At 44.9% G+C, this 22,143-nt stretch overlaps 2 protein-coding genes across 2 annotated transcripts in view; both read left to right on the top strand.

Annotated features, from left to right (window-relative positions):
* The window catches only part of LOC131293266 (laminin subunit alpha-1), a 94,230-nt gene extending 90,880 nt beyond the window's left edge, over positions 1-3,350 (top strand). The window contains exons 17-22 of the mRNA XM_058321347.1: positions 11-1,078; positions 1,925-2,086; positions 2,167-2,617; positions 2,690-2,826; positions 2,896-3,127; positions 3,205-3,350. Coding sequence (XP_058177330.1) covers positions 11-1,078; positions 1,925-2,086; positions 2,167-2,617; positions 2,690-2,826; positions 2,896-3,127; positions 3,205-3,350 — 2,196 coding nt within the window. The remainder of the gene's footprint in view (positions 1-10; positions 1,079-1,924; positions 2,087-2,166; positions 2,618-2,689; positions 2,827-2,895; positions 3,128-3,204) is intronic.
* A 2,974-nt stretch (positions 3,351-6,324) lies between these two features.
* Positions 6,325-22,143, top strand: part of LOC131284281 (dual specificity tyrosine-phosphorylation-regulated kinase 4-like) — a 68,063-nt gene continuing 52,244 nt past the window's right edge. The window contains exons 1-2 of the mRNA XM_058313138.1: positions 6,325-6,396; positions 7,469-7,555. Coding sequence (XP_058169121.1) covers positions 6,325-6,396; positions 7,469-7,555 — 159 coding nt within the window. The remainder of the gene's footprint in view (positions 6,397-7,468; positions 7,556-22,143) is intronic.

Below are 22,143 nucleotides of genomic sequence, written 5' to 3' on the forward strand. Positions count from 1 at the left end.
TTTATTTCAGAACCGTTCCATTTCGTTGACACTCTACCAAGGGTTGCTGGTGTTCCGAGTGGATTACGGTGACGATACGCGACTCGAACTCAACACAACGGAACGCTACAACACCGGCAGATGGGTCGAGGTGGAAGCTTCCCGAATGTACCGTCGATCAACGACCGACGTCGGTGTGCTAAAGGTGAACCACGATGAACCGATTCACGGTTCGCCAACCAAACCGATCGGAGCGACCATGCTTCCGGTGTTGAGCGATAACTACTACCTCGGAGGTGTTCCACCCGGATTCCAAACGGGCACAACCAAGGCTCCCGGAGCCGACCATGCGTTCCTGGGTTGCGTGAAAGGTCTACTGATTGGGGGCAGCTCGTACGATCCGCTTGACAGTACGACCCACTTCGGCATCGAAACGTCCTGCGATAGTACGATCGTGCAGGCCGGTTTCCTCGGCCACGGTTACGTCGAGTTGCCTTCCTTCAGTCTGAAAAAGCGAGCCAACTTTGGCTTCGTGTTCCGTACCATGCAGCCGGATTGTCTGCTGCTCTTGTCCGCGTATCCAACGCGCGTGCAAGATGACTACGATTCGAAGGACACCTTGGGCAACTACTCGGTGTTCCTTTCCGAGGGTCGGGTAAACCTCTGGATGGATGCGGGAACGGGACGCATTGAGCTCGTCTCCAACGACACACTGAACGATGGCGAGTACCACGTCCTAACCGTGGTCAAGCAAGGCCGGCTCGTGGAATTGCGTGTGGATGATAAGTTCCAGATGTCGAAGACGCTACAATCGTCGGTGGTGAACATGCCGGGCGCATCCGGGGGTCTGTTTATCGGCGGTGTTCCGGACGATCCGTCGTTCGATTCACTCTCGAAAGTGTTCGAAGGCCTCAAGGGTGTGGTGGCGAACGTGGTGTTCAACAATCAGACCCTCTCGTTCGGGCAGGCGATGAACTTCACCAACGTACAGATGGGGCGCACTGGGCCGGCCATGGGTAGCCAGGGATTGTACACGGCGCTCATGAAGACGGAACCGATCGGTCGAAGCTTCAAGGCGGCCCCGGAAGGTTGCCATCGTGTAAGTTCAAAGTGAACAGCTACGGTTCAGCTATTTCCATCTCACACCGAGGATATCATACCACCTCCTACTAGCACTCAGTGCGGCATTATTACACTAGAAAACATTAAAGATGGCTGCTACAGGGATGGTTTCTTGTTTGGAGCACTTCCAATGCAGTGATATATGTTTCCACTTGGAACTTCTCTGTACGCAGACCATCGTTAACACCGATACAGTCTATCGATCACTCATCACTTATTTCTTTTTCTCACGTCTAACCTTTCTGTACTTGCAGAGTGTTGATAATGCTACTAACTCAAAGGAAGAAGAAGGCGGTTGTTAGACACTAAACACCCCTGGGGAGTTGGTTTTAGCGAGTGAATTAGTTTAGTAATAGTATTCTAGTGCTGCGGTAGATATAAAAAAGTGGCTTTGGGATTTTCTTTTCCTGTTTCTATTTGCATGTCAAAATTATTCTAGATACAATACTATCATAGCTAAATTAGACTAAGGTTGGGATAATGGATAGTGTATGGTGTTCGGAAGGAGCAAAAACAGGTGTAACCCAAATCCAGTCGCTGAACCACGTGTAGTTCGTTAGCTTGACACACGCTAGCCTCAAAAAAAATAAAACCATGGGCTCTAATCAATGCCAACCCATCAACGCCATCGATTTACTAACCGGGCCTTTCGTGCCGTACCTACACACACTGCCAACAAATAGTAATGCACCGCATTAGACGCTTCTTGACCCCAAAAGAATAAAACCACCCCTGCGGGCGGAGTAGGTAATGTCGACACGTTCACCTGGGCCGAAGATCCGCTGACCGCTGTTTCAACTTGCGTACCGTTTTTCCCGCACAGGTCGGAAGCTACTCCTACGAACCGAACGCGTTCAAGTATGGCGATAAGCCGCAGAGCTACTCCGTTGTGACCGTCCAGGCGAGACACATTTGGCAACGAAACTTCCACATCGAGTTCGACTTCCGGACGTTCTACCCGAACGGTATCCTGTTCGTTGCGCTGGTAAGCACGTTGCTCTTATGCTGCTCCATCCTGGTGATCGTGTTTCTTACCGAGAGAAACATTCCCTTATGCCTTTACAGGGTACCAAAGAGAAGGCGAAACACTTCATCATGCTGTCGCTGAAGGATGGTGTGCTGAAGCTGACGGTTCGTGGCCGCAAACGGGAACAGCTGCTGCTGCCACCGAAGCTGAACGATGGCCAGTGGCATCATGTAACGCTGAGCAGCATCAAGAAGAAGGCGACACTGAGTGTACAGATCGGCAGCAGCCTTAGCTCGGCCCAGCTTAAACTACCAAAGAAACTGAACGCGGCCAATGCGCTGCACATTGGCGGTCTGCCAGATGAGGTACCGATTCTGCCAAAGGAGCTTCAACCTCGGCCGGAGGAGTTCAAGGGCTGCCTGCGGAAGTTCTCCGTCAATAACAACACGCAGGATCTGGCACGACCCGGTCGCCATCTGAACGTGGGCCAGTGTTTCCCTCGCATCGAACGGGGTTCCTACTTCCCGGGTGACGCGTACGCTATCTACAGTGAGTTTTTGAAGACGAAATAATGGGTGCTCGGAGCAAAAGCCTCATTTTACTTTTCTGTTCCAATTCCAGAGCGCAACTTCAACGTAGGAAAATTCGTCGAAATCGAACTCGAGGTGCGAACGTCAGAGATGAACGGTATTCTGATGAGTGTTGCCGACCAAATCAACGGATTCCCTGCGTTCTCGCTGGAGATTTCCAATGGAAATGTATGTTTTTGATGCTCCAAACACGATCATCTTTTACATCTCTCTTGTTCTTATTTTCCTCATCATCAGATTATCCTTTCGGTGGACAATGGGGATGGAAATCCAACGCGCGTCTCTACAGCGCTTCCATCCAAGTACACACTCTGCGACAATCGGTGGCATAACATCTCCGCCCTGTACGAAGATCATCAGATCGTGTTGAGGGTTAATGAATATCCCCCAACGACGCTCCTCCCGCACGGTACTACCGGATTTGGGCGGGTCAACACCAAAGCACCACTGTACATTGGAGGACTTCCAGGTGAGTGATCGCACGAGAGATCCGCCATTGAAGAAGTGGATTTAAATGATCTACCTTTTTTAACCTCCTTTCCTCAGATGCCGCATCCAGCGGAACACTCCTGATGAGAGAGAACTTCAAGGGATGCATCCGAAACATTGTCGTACGCAACGAGCGCAAGGATTGGACGGACATGGATGATCTGCACAACGTGCTGCTGAGCGAATGTTTGGCGATGAACTAGGGCGCCGTCGCCTTCGAGCGCCAAGTACTCTTTGTACATACGTAGCCATACAAATTCTCATACGCTTAGACGGAGGAGCTCCAGGAGATGCGTAAGGATGATTCGCTACCCGTTCGTTCGTGCAGATTCGGTTTTCTAATCTCTGAGTACGCCACCCAGCGCCACCGACGAGACGTTGGAGACGAATGTTAAGCCAAATACAAGACTTGTAGAACTACTCTTATAAACTGCCACTTTGTACGTAAACACATACATGCTACACTGCCCAGTCACTACTTCCCAGCCTGCTAGAGGCTTCCGAACGAATACCGCCTGGACGGCGGGACGATAGTTGTACAAAGAAAACCACCGAGCTGGCCCGCGCCATCGTCAATCTCCATAGAGCTCTAGCTATGTAGAGAAAAGCATTAACGAATCATGGCACACGCAAACTGCCATGTGTTCATCAATCCAAGGCAAGCAAAACTAAATGAACGTGTAGGTCCATTTCCGGATGTTAGGTATAGCAAAAGTGTATGGTAAGATAGTTTTTTAGCTCGCTAACTTATGGACACTATTTATTACGCCGAGAGAGCCGTATCGGTGTGATTTTAACCCACTGGTACACTGTGTAGGAGAGGAGAATGCGTGCGTCTCTATTTATTGTTCTCGATAGGGCCAATTCCAGCGCTAGGTATCTACGAGTAGGACTAGCGGATTGTTTGTTCAGATGCCATAGACGAGGAAGACTTAACATAAGCTATGATGGATAAATTAGGAAAATTGATAAACAATTTCACAAAACTAACAACACGTGTTCCCCGTCTGAGGACGAAAGTACACCACAAGTATGATAGAAAATCGAGTCGATAAGCTTCTTAGCAAATGCAACTGCCACATGGACATGGGCGCTCCGTAACCCCGTGCTATTCCAAATGGGGCGCAAAGAATGAATGTATTTGTTCGGTATTACAATAAAACTATGTCACTGTGCACAAACGCAATCTGGACTTTCTGATCGTTCAACCCTCGATGGTGGCGCCGTCACGAGTGGCCAACGCTCATCTGAGGCCAATTACCGGATACTTCCGTGTAATAATGGTTGGCACGCGCATTAGAGCATAGTGTTCGGTGGGTTTGTGTGTATTTTTCTCCTTAGCTTACACTCCCGAGCCAAGTAACCAGTTTGGATTATCGGGGCGATCAGGTACGGCCACGCTGATAACTGCTGGTTGACAGTGGGCAACTGTTTCGGTAAAATTTGGTAAGTATTTAGAAAAATGAGTAACTTGATTTTTGCTCCAAAAAAGATAACATAAAACGTTTAATTATTTTAAACTACTACTACCCTTTTATAAAACCACTGCTAAACCAAATGGATTTGATGCAAATTTTTTGGAATTTTCTTTAAAGATGTTGCAATCGGTGATCGTCTGTAGAATTGTTATTATACAAAATTATTGAATTTACTATGTCCAACTACTCAACCAGTTTCAATAAAATAGTATCCATCCCTTGTACTGTCAATAAAATAATTTCACAAACTAAGAAGCATTCGTATTCCAGACTCTTTTATTTTACTGATATTTTTATTGAATACATCACATATCTAACGATTCATTCTTAAAACTACAGTTTAATATAAAATGTTGATGCTATTTTTCAGGTGAAAGACTGTTCTTATGGTTTTTCATTTGTTGTGTAAACCTTATTTCCTTCTTCTTTCTTCTTGGCGTAACGACCTCTTGGTCATGCCTGCCCGTTAAGGGCTTACGAGACTTGTTTCCCTGTTGTACGTGGATAGTCAGTCCTCTCGTACAGGGGAGGGTCCGGTCTCGGTTGGGATTCGAACCCACGCCGTCGAGGTGGTGAGCCCCGGCGCTCATGGGCCGATTTTCTAACCGGCGCTACCGCTCGGCTGTCGCGGACCCCCCAAACCTTATTTCCTATGATATTATTTATTAAATGAATGTTAAAAATAAAGTCCCATTTCTTATTGCTTCCAAAATGACAGCTAGTAATTATGAATTTGATGGTAAATGTTGGTAAACCAAAGATTAGCGTATATATAATGCGTTTACCAAAGACAGAATAAAATAAAACCTAGCAATCATTTTCTTAAAATTCGTTTAAATTTCAGTAGTTTCTAAGATATTGCATCAGTAAATCTGTGTGCCAAGGTTAAAAGATTAAAGTATAACAGGACCTTATAACACCTCATGAGAAGTTGACTCAAAACAAAATTACAGAAACACCCTAACGTGCGGCTGATGAGTAACTATTTAGCCTGGCTTTAACACTCACTGTGCATTAGGGCTCAAGGGCAACATGGTAGCCTGACGTACTGGCCAACAACGACACAGCCTTCCTTATGAACCGGCTTACGATACCTTCCACCGACACGTGTTTCGCCCGCCGCCATTACTGGAGCCTTTGCTAAGTGTCCTTTAGTTTTCGCTGTTGCTTTCGCTTCATGCTTCAATGAGCCTTTTCTTCTCCCCCTGTGCCCATGTTGTTGAAGCGTTGGTCGTGCCACTAATGCTGCCCAGCCGATCGGGGGTGCTTCTCGTACGCTGATTGAGCCTGCATGTGTGCCGTATCGGGACTATTTTTATAGCACGTTTCCATCTGCGTACGTGAAAGCGCAACGGGACGTAGCGCTTCGGCTGCCGAGGGGAAAGCCTTGTGACACGCGCGTACCTGCTGCACTGGTCCGTGTGCTGCGGGAAAGCCAGTACACATCCAGAGCGCCATCTACGAGCAGGACACCCGATGGACGCTCGTGACGTCCGGAACACGGTGAAGCTAGCAGTGCCGAAAGTTTGAAGTTCTTCCACTGGATGGCTGGTTTCGGTTCCGGGTGCTGCCTGGATCGACGCTCATCAGAGTGCGGGAGTTCATAGTTCGGATACGGTAGCACGTGTGTCTCTGCCGATCTCGTCGTCTATGCCGCCCGCGAACGGTGAAGATTCGCGTGTGCGCCAGTGTCAATCTGATGAATCCCAAGAGCAACGAGGCGCCGGTGAGCGGATATGCGCAAATTTGCAGCTTCCTGTTTCACCTGAAAGTGAGTACCGAGCGAACAAACTTGTTACCTGTGTGTACATCGACACCGCGTAAACATCGGTGGCGTCATCGGATGCTGATCAATCGTGTCGTGATCACGGTTCGTGATGTTCAACAAAACGTGATACCTACCGATGTTTTCCAAACAACCAGCACTCCTCGGGATGGTGAAGCGAACCGATCTACCGAATCAGGAAATGTTTATCATCGGTGGAATTACTGCCCTTTACCTTGACAATGCCTAAGAAAATCAATTGACATTGAAGTGTGTCGCTTTTACTTCCGGGCTGATGGACTTTTCACTAGTCATCATTAAGATGATGTGTTTATTTCAATTACTTACTGCGTACATGAATTTCATTTTTTTTCGAGCAAATGATCGTGAATAATAAATGTGTGAAATATACAAAGGCAAAGGGAAGAGAATTCCTTATTTACATAGGATGATTGAGCTTTTTGTTATTTCACGGACCGTAAACACGGATGAATAATAATAAAAGTATTTATTTACAATTAATGTTGGTTTCTCAACACAATATTAAAAATTAAAATGAGTTCTTAAAAATTAAATTAAAAATACACGCATTGAATAAACATTTCCTAGTTCATAGAATCTTTAGTAGAAGGAAGAACACGCATGTTATAATGTTAAATGTGAAATAATTAAATGAAATATTAAATTAAAATGTTTAATGACATTGTTACCGTTGGAAAGAGTCAATATGACAATATTTGTTACTAATTGTAACTAATTTAGCGTAATTACTTTCAGCTTTTATGGTAGTGCTGTAATTTTGGGTTAAATGCTGATAGGCGTATATAAATATCAGCATTTAACTCAAAATTACAGTACTACCGTAAAACCTGACAATAATTACGCTAATAATAATTCGAGTGCTTTCTTGTCGCACCTCAATCGGTGGAATATAATTTTTTAGAATTTCCCCTTTTTTTTATAAAAGGCAATGTTAGTTAACTGCTACAGATGTACAATTCTTTCTTGTAGCGTGATACCGTTTTGTTACCGTCAATATATTAACACGCACTTCTGTTTGCTATTGTCCGATCTCAAGGTTTTGATGGGATACACCGTCTACAACTACATCTCCGAGCACTTTGTGACCGTGTTTCTACGTCGTCTTTTCTGCTCGCTGGTAAGTGTTCACCATCTTTCCTAGCTCACGAAGGATTCCTTTTATTTGTATGCAAACGACCCCGCACCGACCGGCCGGGTCAATGTCTCGTCCTTTGTCCGCTCGGCCCCTTCGATAGACATCAATGTACGCTCCAAAAATCCCGCCCCTCACAAAGAAGGGAGAGAAAAGAAGATAAAATCCAAACCCTCCCACCCCTTGATGGTTGTGACATCATTTGGGGCTTTTCTCCAAGATGCTGCTCCTCTCGAAGGACATTTCCAGTCGTGGCAGCCACCCTGGCGACCTAGTAGTGTCACTTGTCACCCGCCGTCGTCTTTTGCACTCACCCTTGTCCATGGGCTCCCTGGATCCGGAACAATATCGTCCCTGTGTCGAGTGGAAAAGCGACTGAAATCCCCCGGGGGCAGACGGATCGACAGGGGGCGGGGCACGCGTAGGCCGTGTGCGTGTGAGAGCGTGGGTGGCTCGAGAATTGACCGAGTTCGAACTTGGCTTCCGAAGACGAATGATTTATTCCGACATTGGTCAGGGCGAAGCGAACCGTAAAGTTCGTGGCCTTCGGGACGGTAGCCATGCGACGGTTGTTGCTTTGCTGGTTGTTCTTTTCTCTCACACCCCCCGCTTTTTCACTTCTGTCAAGTTCGTTCCGGTATCGCACTTTCTTTCCGCCAGGCCGTTTCGGCTCGTAAACGGATTGTTAACTACGACCCGTCCAACGTTTGTGTCCGGTGGGAGGAAAAACTTAAATGGAATTATGTTCCATCGAAATACTCCGTTGCTTCCTAACCGACGCACGTGGACCGACCGATGAATAAAAACAATCCAGATGACTTACCTTGGGTTTCTCATCAATACCCTCCCCTCTCGTTTGACCCATCACCCAAAAAAGGGTTCAGTTTGTTCTTCTTACTCTTAGTTATTGGTTCGTGGCGGTCAAAATCACTGTTTAGTTGATTTGTCCAAGTTCGCCCTCCGCAAGATCCGCACAAGTTTCCCATTCACAAATCAAACTTTTCCCCATAACCCCCCCTCTGTCGGCGCCCTCTCGACGACAGGAACGGACCCAACACAACAAAGCTAACCCTTCAGCTCGGAAGCGAACTGAGATTTGGGTAGCGTCACGAGGAACACAAAATCTATCTCTTCATAAACAGTTACCACAACGCTCGACCTTACCGTATCGAAAAAGGAGATAATGATCTGCCGATCGTGAAAGCTAGCCTTTGTGCCCGGGAGTGCTTGCTCTAGACCGAAGACGCTTTCTGCATGTCAGTATAATATGTAAATCAACATTTACTGCACGCCGGACGAAGGAGATGCTAATTCGATGGGAAAATCGGTCAATGGACCGGATTTGCAAGGTGTTTTTCATGAGAGTGTGGCTAAGGTGAATTACACCTTCATCAAAATAACCTTGGCTTCTGGTATATGCACCTTCGCATGAACATAATTTACATAAAAAACTAACTGGTGTAATAATTTTAACAGTATATTCTGATTAGATAAATTATTTTTAGAAATTTTCTTTGATCGTGTAGTCAATATAATTGCAAAATCATAATAATTGTTTTACATTTTAACGTGGTAATAAATTAATTAAATTAACCTACTTTTTGAATATTGAAATTAAAAATAACTTTTTTATTAGACCATTGTTAAGATGACCAAAAAACATTAATCAAAACAATATAATACAAAAACAATCGATGCTTTATGTTTTATTTACCATAAGCGACAAACCTAGATGCACTTAAAAACATTTTTTTAATTATACGTTATCCAGATTCGATCGAGATTCCGTCATCCAGATTGAAAGAGTCTTAAAACAACGTATCTCCTTGAAGTAAATTGAAAGATACAATAAGGCAACTGGCATTAAAAATTAAAAATTGATTGAAATACTTGAGAGTTTTCTCCAGCTCGGCGTCCCCGGTTTACCTGCACCGTGACAAAGGTTATCGCGATCTTGAACCAGTCGATACCGGTCGGTCCGCCGGAGCAAGCGATAAAAGTTTGTCATCAAAAATGTTTAACGTCGTTTAGCGCTCGACGGTTTAATGTTTTACTTTCAACCGTGGGACCGCGCGAGGACGAAGACGAACAACCGGCGCAGCGAACAGAAACCTTTCCTGCAGTCCAACCCTTTTGAGCCAAGGAAACGGAACCATCGCCCTGCCGTTCCTGGGTAGTGAAGAAAAAAACGTCAAAGGTTAAGCCATCAGGAGTTCAAACTGCAAAACTTTGAGGGCCGAGAACGTACCGGTGGAAAATAACAAGAAGTCCGAAAAGCGCCATTCTTCAAACCTGCCGCAGTATCGAACGTAAACAAATGTTTGGAAGCGTGTGGTTTCTTGTTGTGTTACCTGTTTGGGCCCGGTTTTTCGGGGTTTTGCTTACGTCGAAGCAACGAGAAGCCGAGGCGGTTCTATTTTCAGCACGCTGGAAAGTAGTTAATTTGTTTACAACGGTATTGATTAAAACGGGTGCCCTGCGTCGTAGGCACAGCGTTGACAAGGCAATCTGAGATCATCCTTAGGAAAAGCCAAATTAAACCGTTCGTAACTGGACGGGAAAAGACACAACGGAAAACCACCTTGTTTGTAGTACGATAGGTCATTTTTTCTCCAAGGGCATATAAACATGGACACAGATATGAAAACGGTTTTCCACTAACCGATCCGCGGTGACCCTCCAGCATCAACTTTCATTTTAGCGCCATACCGCCAACCCCGACCGACCCGCAGATCCGCATCTGACCATTTACAGTCCCGCCCGAACCACTTTATCAGGCGGTGCAATTAATCGGCCTTTTAAGTTAATTAATCACATCTGCTTTCGTTGGCAAATCTTCATCGGCGTTGGGGCCGGATCTTGGCCAGCGGTCGATCTTCCGCCTTCCAACCTGCGGGAGGAACCGTTCCCGCCGCCATAATCCCGGCCGATGGACCACACGGTAACGATTTCGTATTGATTGCGGGTTCGAAAACTTTCGATTTTGCTATCGCGTGCGCCCCGTCGATCGTCGATTTACTTGTTTTGCGCTTTTCCCGCTTTTGGCGAACCGAAAGATTGGCTCATAATTGTATCGACATTTGGTGGAGTAGATTTCCTGGTTTTCCTTTTCTGCGCTGCAGTAATATGTTTCCTCTCGATGTTTCAATTTATTGATGTGATGGTTTTGGTACTTATACGCTTTTGAAGTGAGTTAAAACATCTTTACGCCAGGTTCAGGGTGAAAAGAATTTGACACATACCAACATTCTCTATTGAAAATATTATTACTCAAGTTAAATTAAAAAGTTAAAATACAAAAAGGTTTTGATTGGAAAAAACTTCAAATACCTACAAGTATTTTTATTAATTTATCTCTTTTGTTTAGTGTATTTTTTTTTTATGTGGCACGACATCCCCTAGTGGGACAAGGCCTCTCTCCGAAGAGAGTTTGTGTGACCGAAAGACGGTATATTATAGATCGGTGGTCAGCCGTTCGTAATACCGGAGGGTGCCAGACTCGAGATTCGATGTTTAGTGTATTAACTAGATATAATTGGTCGGCCGTTTTGATATCGATCGATCGATGGTTGGTATAGCCGTTTTGATATTGATCTATCGATGGTTGGTATGGCCGTTTTGATATCGATCGTTTGCCATGGGAGGGACAAGATATACAAAAAGCAGCATCATTCGCTGTAGTGAGTTGACGGATTCAGTAAAAGACTAATCATATATGGTTGTTATGGCTAACAACCAAATAAATATTGCAAATACATTTGATAAGCGTTGAATCCATTTGCTCGAATTGTTTAACGAACAAGGTGAGAAATCGAATTTATTTTTGGCAATACAAACAGAAAAATTACAATTGAAAACCGTCAGTATGCATGCCAATACAAATGAAAACAGAAATTCAAAATTAAAATGGCCAATTTTATCAATTGAAATACATAATGTACTATTTAATTTTTGCGATAAAAAGTTGCTCTGTGGAGTAGAATACAAATGTGGTTGATAAAAATCACATTAGTTTGAGAAGAGCTACTCTGAATTAGTTCTGAAGTAGTAAAATATTTTGATGTAGGCAAAATACACTAGATTTCTTTAGTATCATTTAAATACAGTTTGAAAATTATCTTCTTCTTTTCCAGTATTATCGTACTGACATACTGAGTGCCACTTTCACATCATTAAGGATGTTAAGGGAAAAGAGATAGAGAAAAATTATAAACAGAAATACCGTAAAGTTTTAAATGAGTAACAAGTTGCAAAAGTTCCTACTTTGTGGTAAAAATAACTTCCTACCAATTAACATTGCACGCAGTCTCCAGGAATGGCAAGACAGGACATCCATTTCAAGTGAAAATGAAACATAAAAGTGGTCGCCCCGCAGACGGCAATAAAACCACTGCAGTCAATACTTGGCCACTTTGCAATTAGAATCTCCTTGTTTGCGGATTATCCTCCGCCGGGTGTAAAGCACACCATCCCCACTCCTTCCCGACGGAAGACAGCTCCATAAATCAACAATTGGAATGCTTCAATAAACGTCGTCTTTCGTCCGGGCTGGCCGACGGCGGCTACTAATCCGATCGTCACCGTAAGTTGTAAACACATTTCTCATGCCTCCTAATGACCCCCGTAACGAACTCCAAACTTGGGCAGGTTAGGTCGCATGCCACCGGTTCCGACAGACGTACAGCGTCTCTGCCAGCGTCTTGCGCCATAGAACCGGTCATCCTTCGGCCATCTTCCGGCCGAACTGTTTGCGCTAACTGTTCGTGGCCTTCACGCGACAAATATCGATGCACGCTTATTTATTACCGTTGCAGACCCCGCACCGACTGACTCCCTTCTGGAGATGTCCAGCTCCCGCTCGGTACGGCAATGTGGCGAAAATTGTTTATTTCTTTGACCCTTCATCGGTCAACCGGTCGAACGGACGGCGCACCTGGACGGGCGTAAATACTTCGACGTCGCTCGAAGTCCACTTCCGAGTGTGCCGCTTCGGTATGTCGGTATGTCGGTCTAGTTTGACTTGTTTTTCGTCTGTTGCGGTGTCGATGTTGTGCGGACCTGTTCTGGGTAGATTTTGTGCCAGTTTGTTCCGACGGCGAAGCGACGCTGGAGAGAGGCAGCAGGGCAGGAAACGTGGACTCACATATATGGCTTCCTAAATCATACGGAACAACACGCGGCCACGAATGCCGTGGAGTCCGTCAATCTCCGCCAACTTCTGGCCCCGCACCATCCACCATCTCCGTAGTGGACCATCGCAGGCGCAGGGTCAAATGCGGATGTTGCACCGTATCGTGGTAGCTACTCCAACTGCTTGTCCCTGGCTTGGCAAGGACAAGACGTCCCTTTGTCCGAAGAGTCCATGCGTTTCGCGCGTTGGAGCACGTTTCATCGGCTGCTGGGTAGGGAAATACTCGTTCGTGGCGCTTTTCGTCGTCAATAAATCAGTCCACGCACGAGCCATTTTCCGACGACCTGAGCAACACTATAGGGGATCACTGCGTTCGGTCACTGGTGGCCTCCTTTTCCGCGGCCTAATTTGATTATCGATGTGCTGCGCACGTTTTCAGCACTCGGAAGTGGAGAGAGGCGAACGGCACATTTGCACGTTTTTCTGGCCAATGAGTTTTCCATTTCGTTTTTTGTACACGTTCACTACTGTGGATTGTGTTTTTGTCTTGTTAGGAGCTGGAGATTTGTGACACATGTATGAACATTGTTGACGAAAGATTACATTTTAATTCAATGTGATTGAGTAGATTATCGTAGAAAAAGGATTAAATATTGCGACCGGTCAATTGACGTGCAAAAGTTGAAAAACAAAGCGAGTGAAATAGATAAAAATCAGTACTAATAGAGAAAAAAGTTCTGATCGTCCTAACTATAGCAACGAAAACATAGTAATATACACATATCACGACGGACTTTAACTTGTTTTTAAACATTTGTTACGGTACCCAAGTATTTCGTTTTGAGTTTTTTAAACTTATTTTTATTTGTCTTATTTAATCATTTTCCATGATCAAAATTAAAAAGCTATTTATTTTTAAAATTTGAATTAGCAATTTAATTGAAGCCTATACAAAACTGAAAAAGGCAACTTTTAGACAGAAAATACTTTTAGACTAAATACAATTTTAAATATTATTTCTTCATTTGAAAATGTGGTCTTTGATTAATTCTACCCCAGGAATATAAGGTCATGCTTACATAATATGTTTGATTTAACGTATGTTTTGTTTGTACCATTTACTTCAAATGAGAAAATTATATATTTTGAAATGTAATTTTTAGAAATAGCAAAATCCACACACTTTATTAGATTTTAATTGATTTAAACCATGAAATAATGAAATTTATGATGCGCACATCCCACATTTTTTTCCTATATTTCTAGTTTGTTTCTTATTTTTATGATTACTTCCCCGTTGGTGTTTCACGTGTTAAGCCAACACGGTCACCCTTCGAAAGGGAACACGGATAATCTTACTTAGTGACAGCTTCGACCTGTTCCTGATGTTTTTTCGTCAAATTTTGAGGTCAGCTTACAATTACATAGATGTGTCATCACCGGAACACGTTACGGCGCAGGTGAATGTGCCCAAACATCGTGCACAAACGGAAGAAGATACATACGCGAATGCGTTACACTTGGCAGAGGATGCAAAACGTCCGCCCGAAGGGCTTCCCGCCTCGTGACGCTGGGTGAAATTGTGTCCGCCACGGAAATAGTTTTCCCCTCTTGGGTGCCGCTGAGCCGAAAAACCTCGCTGTAGGAAAGCCTACACAATCCGTGCTCGCCATCGGGAAACGTGTGGGCTGACGTGCCGAGATTTAAGCTACTATTCGTTCTGCACGACACGTGCAAGTGCAGGGTGTTACCTCCAACGCCATTAGAACCACAAGCACACGTGTGTAGGCAGTGCTCGTCGGAACTACGTTTACCCCATGCTTTTATTCTTGTGGCGTACCGCAGCGACATCCAAAAACTGGGTACAACGACACCACGGAAGTATGTTTTGATTTTACCATTTTACCAAGTTTAAACACCAGGCAACTCCAGAGCCTCCATTGACTTCTCCAAGAGAAAGAAAAAGGAGACCGATCAAAACGACATCAAAGCGCAACGTTCTGCGCCGTTCCGCAACTTTTGGTCTCCGGGAAAGTTTTGATTTTTATGTTGCAAGGTAATAAAACGGGCTGCGGACACTTTAGGCCTCTTTGTGGTACCATGTTTGGTGCCGCTAAGTACGTGAAACACGTGCGTCATGGGAATGATTCCCTAACAGAATGTTTTATTTTCAGTGAAGAAAGCCTAACTTTTTTTTTTATTGGCACCAAATACGATACAGAAAAGATTGAATCCAAATTTAAAATATGTCCAAATTTTACCTAAAATTCTCTCATATACGAAGATCAAAATTATTTTTTCAAACATTGAATTACATTTCTTGCGTATCACTTTAAATTGCGCCACATACTGTACACTTGGTGAAACGGGAAATTTGACCTTGAAGTTTGTTCTGTGGCGGTCACTGAATCGGTAATCTCCGTATGAGATACACGAAACGGATGTATGGGTGTGGACACTATGCTTATGTGTTTGTGACCCGGTTGGTTCTCTGAGAGAAGAACTAAAAAAACTAGAAAAGATGGTACAAATGTAGTAGCATTTTTACAACAATGTTACGTGTCTTAAAAAGACCATTCATATGAGGGGTCTTTTATCAAAATCGGTTAGAGAGTTAAAAAGTTAAAGGCAAATTTGCTTTACCTCACCTAAAAAATACTTCATGCTGTCTTTATCTTTTTACCGTAAAGTGCTATCTCTTTCTCACACGTGCTCTTGCTTTTCGCAAAAACTAGAAAAGATGGTAAAATTTCACTTTCGCCAAAGTTGCGTGTCTTGAAAAGACCAACCATTTGAGGGGTCATTTGTAAAAATCGGTTCAGGAACTAAAAAGTTATGGAAGAACTGACCATTTTGGGCCCTATAGGGGTGTTGTTGACAAACAGCGCGAACAACCGCGCTATACAACGCGCGACCTGCGACGCGCTGCTTCAGTCTCTGACGCGACACTGTGCGGTTCGGTTCGGATTTTCCCAGCTCGTCGAACGCTCGTCTCAGGTAGTCGTCCGACCAACTCGGAGTATCCTTCCCTTCCGGTGCAAGACCCGTTTTCAACATCGGTGTGCCCCAAAGCAGAAAAGTGTCGACAGTATGAGGCTCTCCGAAGAATTATAGCAAATCAGATCGTGTGCTAGTAATTGATTGGAAGCTAACGCGTGTTCTATGGAAGGTGTCCCGAAGGAGGATCGAATACAAATACAATCCGCCCAGCAGCAGTGCAAGGCAGGAGCGTTCCTGCTCCACGCGAGAAGGAAGCGATTTCCGCTGAGCAAGGAAGCGCGAGATTGAAGGAAGAAAGCCGAATGGGAAAAAATAGATCAACCTCAGGAAATTCCATCCGCAGCACGCCACTCTCGGTGCCCTTTGTGTGTGAGTTTCCGAGCAACGGCAGCCTACTAGGAGTTTCGTCTACCAGCCAGCAAGCATAACACGGCAGTCCGCATAATTGAAAGCAATCGTCTTGCCAAATGTACTAAGTGTGCGAATTCTGTTTTGGGTCGTATATGTTTTCTGGTGCGAAAAAAAAGAGGCAATCAGCAAAAGCAATATTTGCACGGAGAAGAGCTGTTGAGAAAATATATGCTCGTGCATTGCATGGCACAGCGGCACCAATTGCAAGTGTGCAAAATTGCTTCCCCACTCTTTGCTTCTCAAGTGCCGAGTGTGCAGTTGGTGAATCAGTGTGTTCCGGTGTGCGTGTTTGGCTGTGTGTGTATTCGCGCGCCCTCCGCGAGCATAAGTGAAGTAATCGGGTTTGGGGCACAACAGGGAAACCATAATTCAAGCAGGACCATTGCAGCTTCCCTCCCTCCCGTCCGTCGCCGCATTAGGGTGCAATACATTGCAGCATTTTTGCAGCCTGCTTGAGGAGTGACAAAGAGAGAGAGGAAGCGAGTGAGCCAGAGAAAGAAACTTAAGATCCAACAGGATCAGCAGTGAACGTTGCAAGATACCAACTCTCGGAGCGTTGGAGCCGTCAACACCGAGCGACAATCAAAGGTAAGCGTTTGGAATTGGAGATGCTGGAACGTGGGAAGGGGGCGCCAAAGTAAGTCCCATTTGCCAACAAGTTCTCTTCGGGTTTCGTACGCCAGCATCGGGCTGTGGAATAAATAGCAACATAATCCTAACGAAGCGAGGGGACAACAAAAGAGTGGAGAACAGGAAAAAAAGGAACGCAACCCCCTAGCGCTAACAAGCATTTCCTTTCAATGCACTGGATGTGATTGTTGGTAACGGACTTTTCAGGGAGCATTTATTTTATGCCCTGGGCGTACTTTTACATTCGTCGTTATGTATGTTTTTGCGGTAATGAACATTCTTTGCGACGGCCTTGTGAAAAGAAAATCAAAGGAAGTGCTGAAAACAACGAGTTAAAAAGACAGGAAAGCAAAAGTGAAAAACAAACGCTCTGCAGCAAACAGTTTTCCCTCATTTTGCGTAAAGCCTGCACACCAACACACATACCGCAACATGGCTCCAAAAACGTCCTGTAGGACTTCCCGTTTGTGGAGTCTGCTATACAACTCCGGGCGCTACTACCACCGGACACCAACACACATACACATACACAAAGGATGGAGTCCTGGAGATGAAACGAGACAGTTTTCCCGATCGCCTCCCCTTGGCAGCCCAGCTGTACTGAAGTGTGCGTAGGAAGTTATGAAAACATAGAACACGCCAAGTGTGCACCAACACACGGGCAAACAGTTATGCTCCCCGGCTCGGTAGTGTTGGTGCCGTTGCGATACAAAAACAAAAGCATAAAGAAAGATGCTGCTGCAAGTGTTCAGCTGGTGGTCCTATGATTCATCCCGACGAAGTGGGGCCGTATGTGTGTATGTGTGAATGTGTAAATTTATGGCGATGTGTTGGTACGCATTACACGGATGATGGAGGAAAAACCTCACAGCATCCTTTGTTGAGGATCCTTCTATTTGGAATGAGAAGGGAAGCTGTAATGTTAGCAGAAACCCAAAAAGACAAAAAAGAAAATGGCGAAGAAAAATAGGAGCTTGTCGTGAAACGTTGCCCCACGTCCTTCTCGGTCGACCATTTTGTTTTGGGTTTGCATTTCGGGCGAGGAAAAATGGGGAGGGACGTGGGTTATCGTGGCCCCTTCGTGTGGTTCCATCACATTACGTTTGCATCCTTGATCTTTTACGAGGACGGCTTTTCCGTTCGCTTTATTTATTATTTTTTTCCTCATTCAGCGGAAAAATAAGGAAAAAAACATAAATTGATGGATGATGCATGACGGCGTGTGCAGATGGATGTTGGATTCGTTTTCCCAGCACAAGGCCGTTGGACGATTGCGGTTGGGTGGGTTCGGTTTCATTTCGTCTTCTACGGAACGTTTATCGATCGTTTGTGCGCTTCAGGTCTTTGGATCCTTACAAAAGCGTTCGGCTGAAGAAAGTTTAACATTTTACGAAAAAAATATAGTTAAATTACGCCGCAGAGACCTTACTGTAGGATTACGTGTCATGATTTCGAGTGTAATAAATTGTTGTGTTTAATAATGGTTTTTTTCGCCACTGTACCGTGAATGATAAAAATGATTAATTTGCACAACTTAAGCATTTATGTGAGATGTTTTGATTTCATTTATCTTCCGACTGGCAATTGATTTCATTAACAAGAGCCTTTGTGATGATGGCCAGGGTTATAAATTAATTCAATTAATTATCTGCTGAATCTTGTGAACACATTTCTAGCCAGAAGCATTATTTAATGTACAAAAAACACCTAAAGTGACGTTATTGCCAGTTTTTATCGCTACAGAGAAGCTTTTTTTAAAGTCTACGGTTGCTTTCAGAATCGCAGAATACGTTTTCATAAATTATTTCCACAATCGAAAGTGCACTAGAAGGTGTCGGAAGGCAGAAGAGCTAATGTGACCACTCGTTGGCGTTGATTTATGTCGCTGGTCAGGGCGAATTGATCAAAAACCGAAACGAAAATCCTCACACTGACCCTTCGCTTCGGTGAGCGTTCAAGAGTGAAGCGATTCGTTTCATAATTGATTGATGCCGATTCCGCAGTTTTGCCCTCCTCCATCCTGCCGTCGGAAAATAGAGGCAAACCCCCAGACAAGGCTTTACCTGCCTGCCAGCCAGGCGTGATTGATAACGATTTTGGTAACTGGGCCCATTTGTTTCGTCAAGTCTCGGCTGAACGAACCGCTCAAGAACCCACTCCGTCGGGGGGCGATCGAAGCACGCTGAACCAGTTGTGCGTTTTTCGAACAACACAACCGACCCCAAAACGGGCACCAAACAGTCGGATTTCCTTGGCTTTAACTTGGTTTTCTGGGCCGTCACGGGCGGGGTGTGTGTTTTCCTTTTCATTAAAACCGTAAACCGGCGGCGGCGGCGGTGGAGAGGTTTGTGCTGGAAAAAAAGTTCTTCCCTTAATCGTTTGTTCAATTCATCAACTTCTCCGGTGGTGGTTTGAAGTTTCGGAATACTTTCACCCGCGCCCGGTCTACGACTTCTAAACAGTCGTAAACTATTGTCGGTTCCACTCCGTTTTGGGGTGTGTTTGTTTTGGTTTCTTTACTCACAGACATACACCAAGAGCGAGAGAGAGAAAAGAGGGAAGAGACAGCGTGATAGTAGGTCAGACTACCAAAGTAGATTTAAAATCTAATACGATTCAGTTAAACCGCAAATTACAGTAATTACTTATGGCGTGAGTAAACCGATCGAACTAAATTAATCATATGTTAAAGAAAACGGGTAAACAAATGCCATTAAAGTAATAAAAAGTAAGTCAAACAAAACTGAACAAACAGTCAAACCAAGCCCAGCCAACCCTTGTGGGGTTCAGAGAAGAGAAAAAAAGCGAGCCATTTACCAAATGGTAAAAGGAAAAATATACGACTCCCTCGGCGCAACGCGTCGTCGCGCTGTGTGTGACGATTGTAATGAATGTAATAAATTTTTTATTTATTTTCCTCCCCGCAACCACCCTTAACCAACCCACCCTGCATCGGTATCAACCCCTTCCGGAAACGAAAAACTCATCTATCCCACCCTGCACCAAAACGAAATGGAAGTGAAACGAAGAAATAGAAAAAAAAAGACGGAAAAGCGTCCCAACCCCTTTTACCACTCTATGGGAGTGGGAGGGCGGGTCGGTAGGGAAATTCAAACCGTTGAAAATTCGTTCGCGGCTCTAGCGAGTGGTGTTTGTGTGGGGGAAACGGGAGCGGTGTGTCGGGTCGCCCAAAGCACGACGCTCTAGCGTGGAAAACCTCGCAAAGACCGGAAGTCGAACGAAGCACGCGTTGCTGCAGTGACAAAAACCGCGGCGAAAGCATCGATGTATGTGTGTGCGTCCCCGTCGGGCGTGTGTGTGAGTGTGTGGGTGGACCCAAGTAAACAACGGACCCATGCATGGCCGGATCGCCACCACCGTCTGAACGCGGAAAAGCGGCCCAAAGAAAAGCCCGGAAAAGCATATCGAATCCCGTCGGGTTGGGTTTTATTTTCGGTCCGTTTGTGTGCGCGGTGAATATTTTCGTTCAGTTCGTGGTGCGTCCCCCCCGCCCCTGAACCGCCCGAGGTAGACAGAGGGAGAGAGGGAGAGAGAAAGAGAAAGACAAAACCGTTTGAGACCGAGGAAAACCACCAACTTCCAGCATTTTGCCAGGTTACACATTTGTCGCTGTTGTTTGGTGATCAATTAGTTGTCTAACTATCTTGTTATACAATTTACTCGATGGCTTTTTTTGCCTCCCTTCCTTCCTCGCCCACCCCCTCCAACTCCTGCCATTTGTGGGTATGCGGAAAACCGGGTACGCCACGTAATGCGGTGGAAAACCCGGCGAAGGGGAGCAACCATGGGTTGTGTTTTGGGTCTTATATTTTCCTCCCGTACGTTTCCGAGCGCGTACTTGCGTCGTTCCCTCTTTCCGCTTTCGGCTTGCCTCCTGCCGATAAAACTAATATGCCGAAAAGTTGAGCCGTTCGTCGCCGTCGATCCGTGCACGACACTCACCGGGGACCCACACACAAGCTAAGCCTCGGACGGTTGTCATTCACGTATTGGAAGTATATATCTTCTTTCCCTCCCTGCCGCGGCCGGAAATAAACGATGAGGTTTCGATTGTGGCTTCCATAAATTATAACCAATTACTAATGCAATTCCGCAGCGGCGGGATGGTGAAGAAATCGTGGACGGGAAAGGCAAGACGGTGATGGTGAGCAAAATCGGGAAAGGAAAAGTTTGGCTAAGAAATGGAAGGCAATAAACCAACGGGCACCACCGGAAAGAGTGCAACCGGAAAGGACGCAGCGGGTAACCGGGGAGACGACGATTGGGTGGGGCGGGCGTTGCAGAAGAATTTTCCGGGGGGCTGCGCTTTCATTTAGTCATAACGGGGGCGATAAGAATCTGCTGCCGTGGAAAAGTTTGTCAATCACGTACCTTTCACCGGGCGAACCTTTGTTGGAAGTTTTGCTTTTTTTTAGTTGTGTATTCATTTTGTTTGCATTTTACTTTTTTTGAGCAAAGATTGCTTACGATTTGTGTTTTTGTTTTTTAAGGTTAAAATTAACTATATTTCATTAACTCGTGTTTTTCTGATTGACTCATGATGAGTTTTTACTGAAAACACATTTCACTTTTCGTTTTGTTTATTGGTTGAAATATGAAAACTTGTCCTTAGTAATGTGTTTCAAAGTAACATTGCAATGGGAAAAGATGATTCAACCCACATTCCGTAGTCGATTTTGGTTTCCTGCAACATTTTAATGAATGAGTACAAGGTCTTCTTTCGAGAATTCGAGCGATGACCAAACGGAATAAAAATGTCCAGTCCACGCGAGCGATGCAATTGGAAATTGTTTACCTTTCCCGCAACCGAAACCGTACGAAGGTCTTTGAAAAACGCGATGAAGATAAAAACGAAAACGATGATCGGTCGTCTTGTTCAAATCTATTTTTACCTCATTTTACTTTTGCTTTATAACATATTTTTGCCTTTGGAAAGAGGAAGCAAACTGAAATGAATTAAGTGCTAAAACTGAAAATCGATTCGAGGCCTTTTCCCTTTTTTCTCCTCCACTTTTGTCAGCGAATCTCACCGCCATTGGCTGCTCGAGCTTTTAGCGTATTTATTTTAAATTTATTAAAGGCAAAAGAGGAAACCCAAACCCCGAACACTAATCACAGGAAGTCATTTTGAAGGTACAACCAAAAAACAACAGCAGCAGAAGACACTGGACAACTTTATCGATCGATCGATGCGAAGTTCGGGTGTGAATGGAATGGGTAGCAAAATGGCTAAATTACGGATCAAACATTAACAGCGTTGTATAACAACCAACCGGGCGCGAGGCTACCGGCTTTTATCGAATGCGCCGAGTGAAATTATTGCATCTCGGAAAAAGGATTACGTTCGAAAAACACACACACACACACAGAAAGCGTGAACGCATCC

This window comes from Anopheles ziemanni, chromosome 2 (genome assembly GCF_943734765.1).
Source record: "Anopheles ziemanni chromosome 2, idAnoZiCoDA_A2_x.2, whole genome shotgun sequence".
Classification (NCBI taxonomy): Eukaryota; Metazoa; Arthropoda; class Insecta; order Diptera; family Culicidae; genus Anopheles; species Anopheles ziemanni.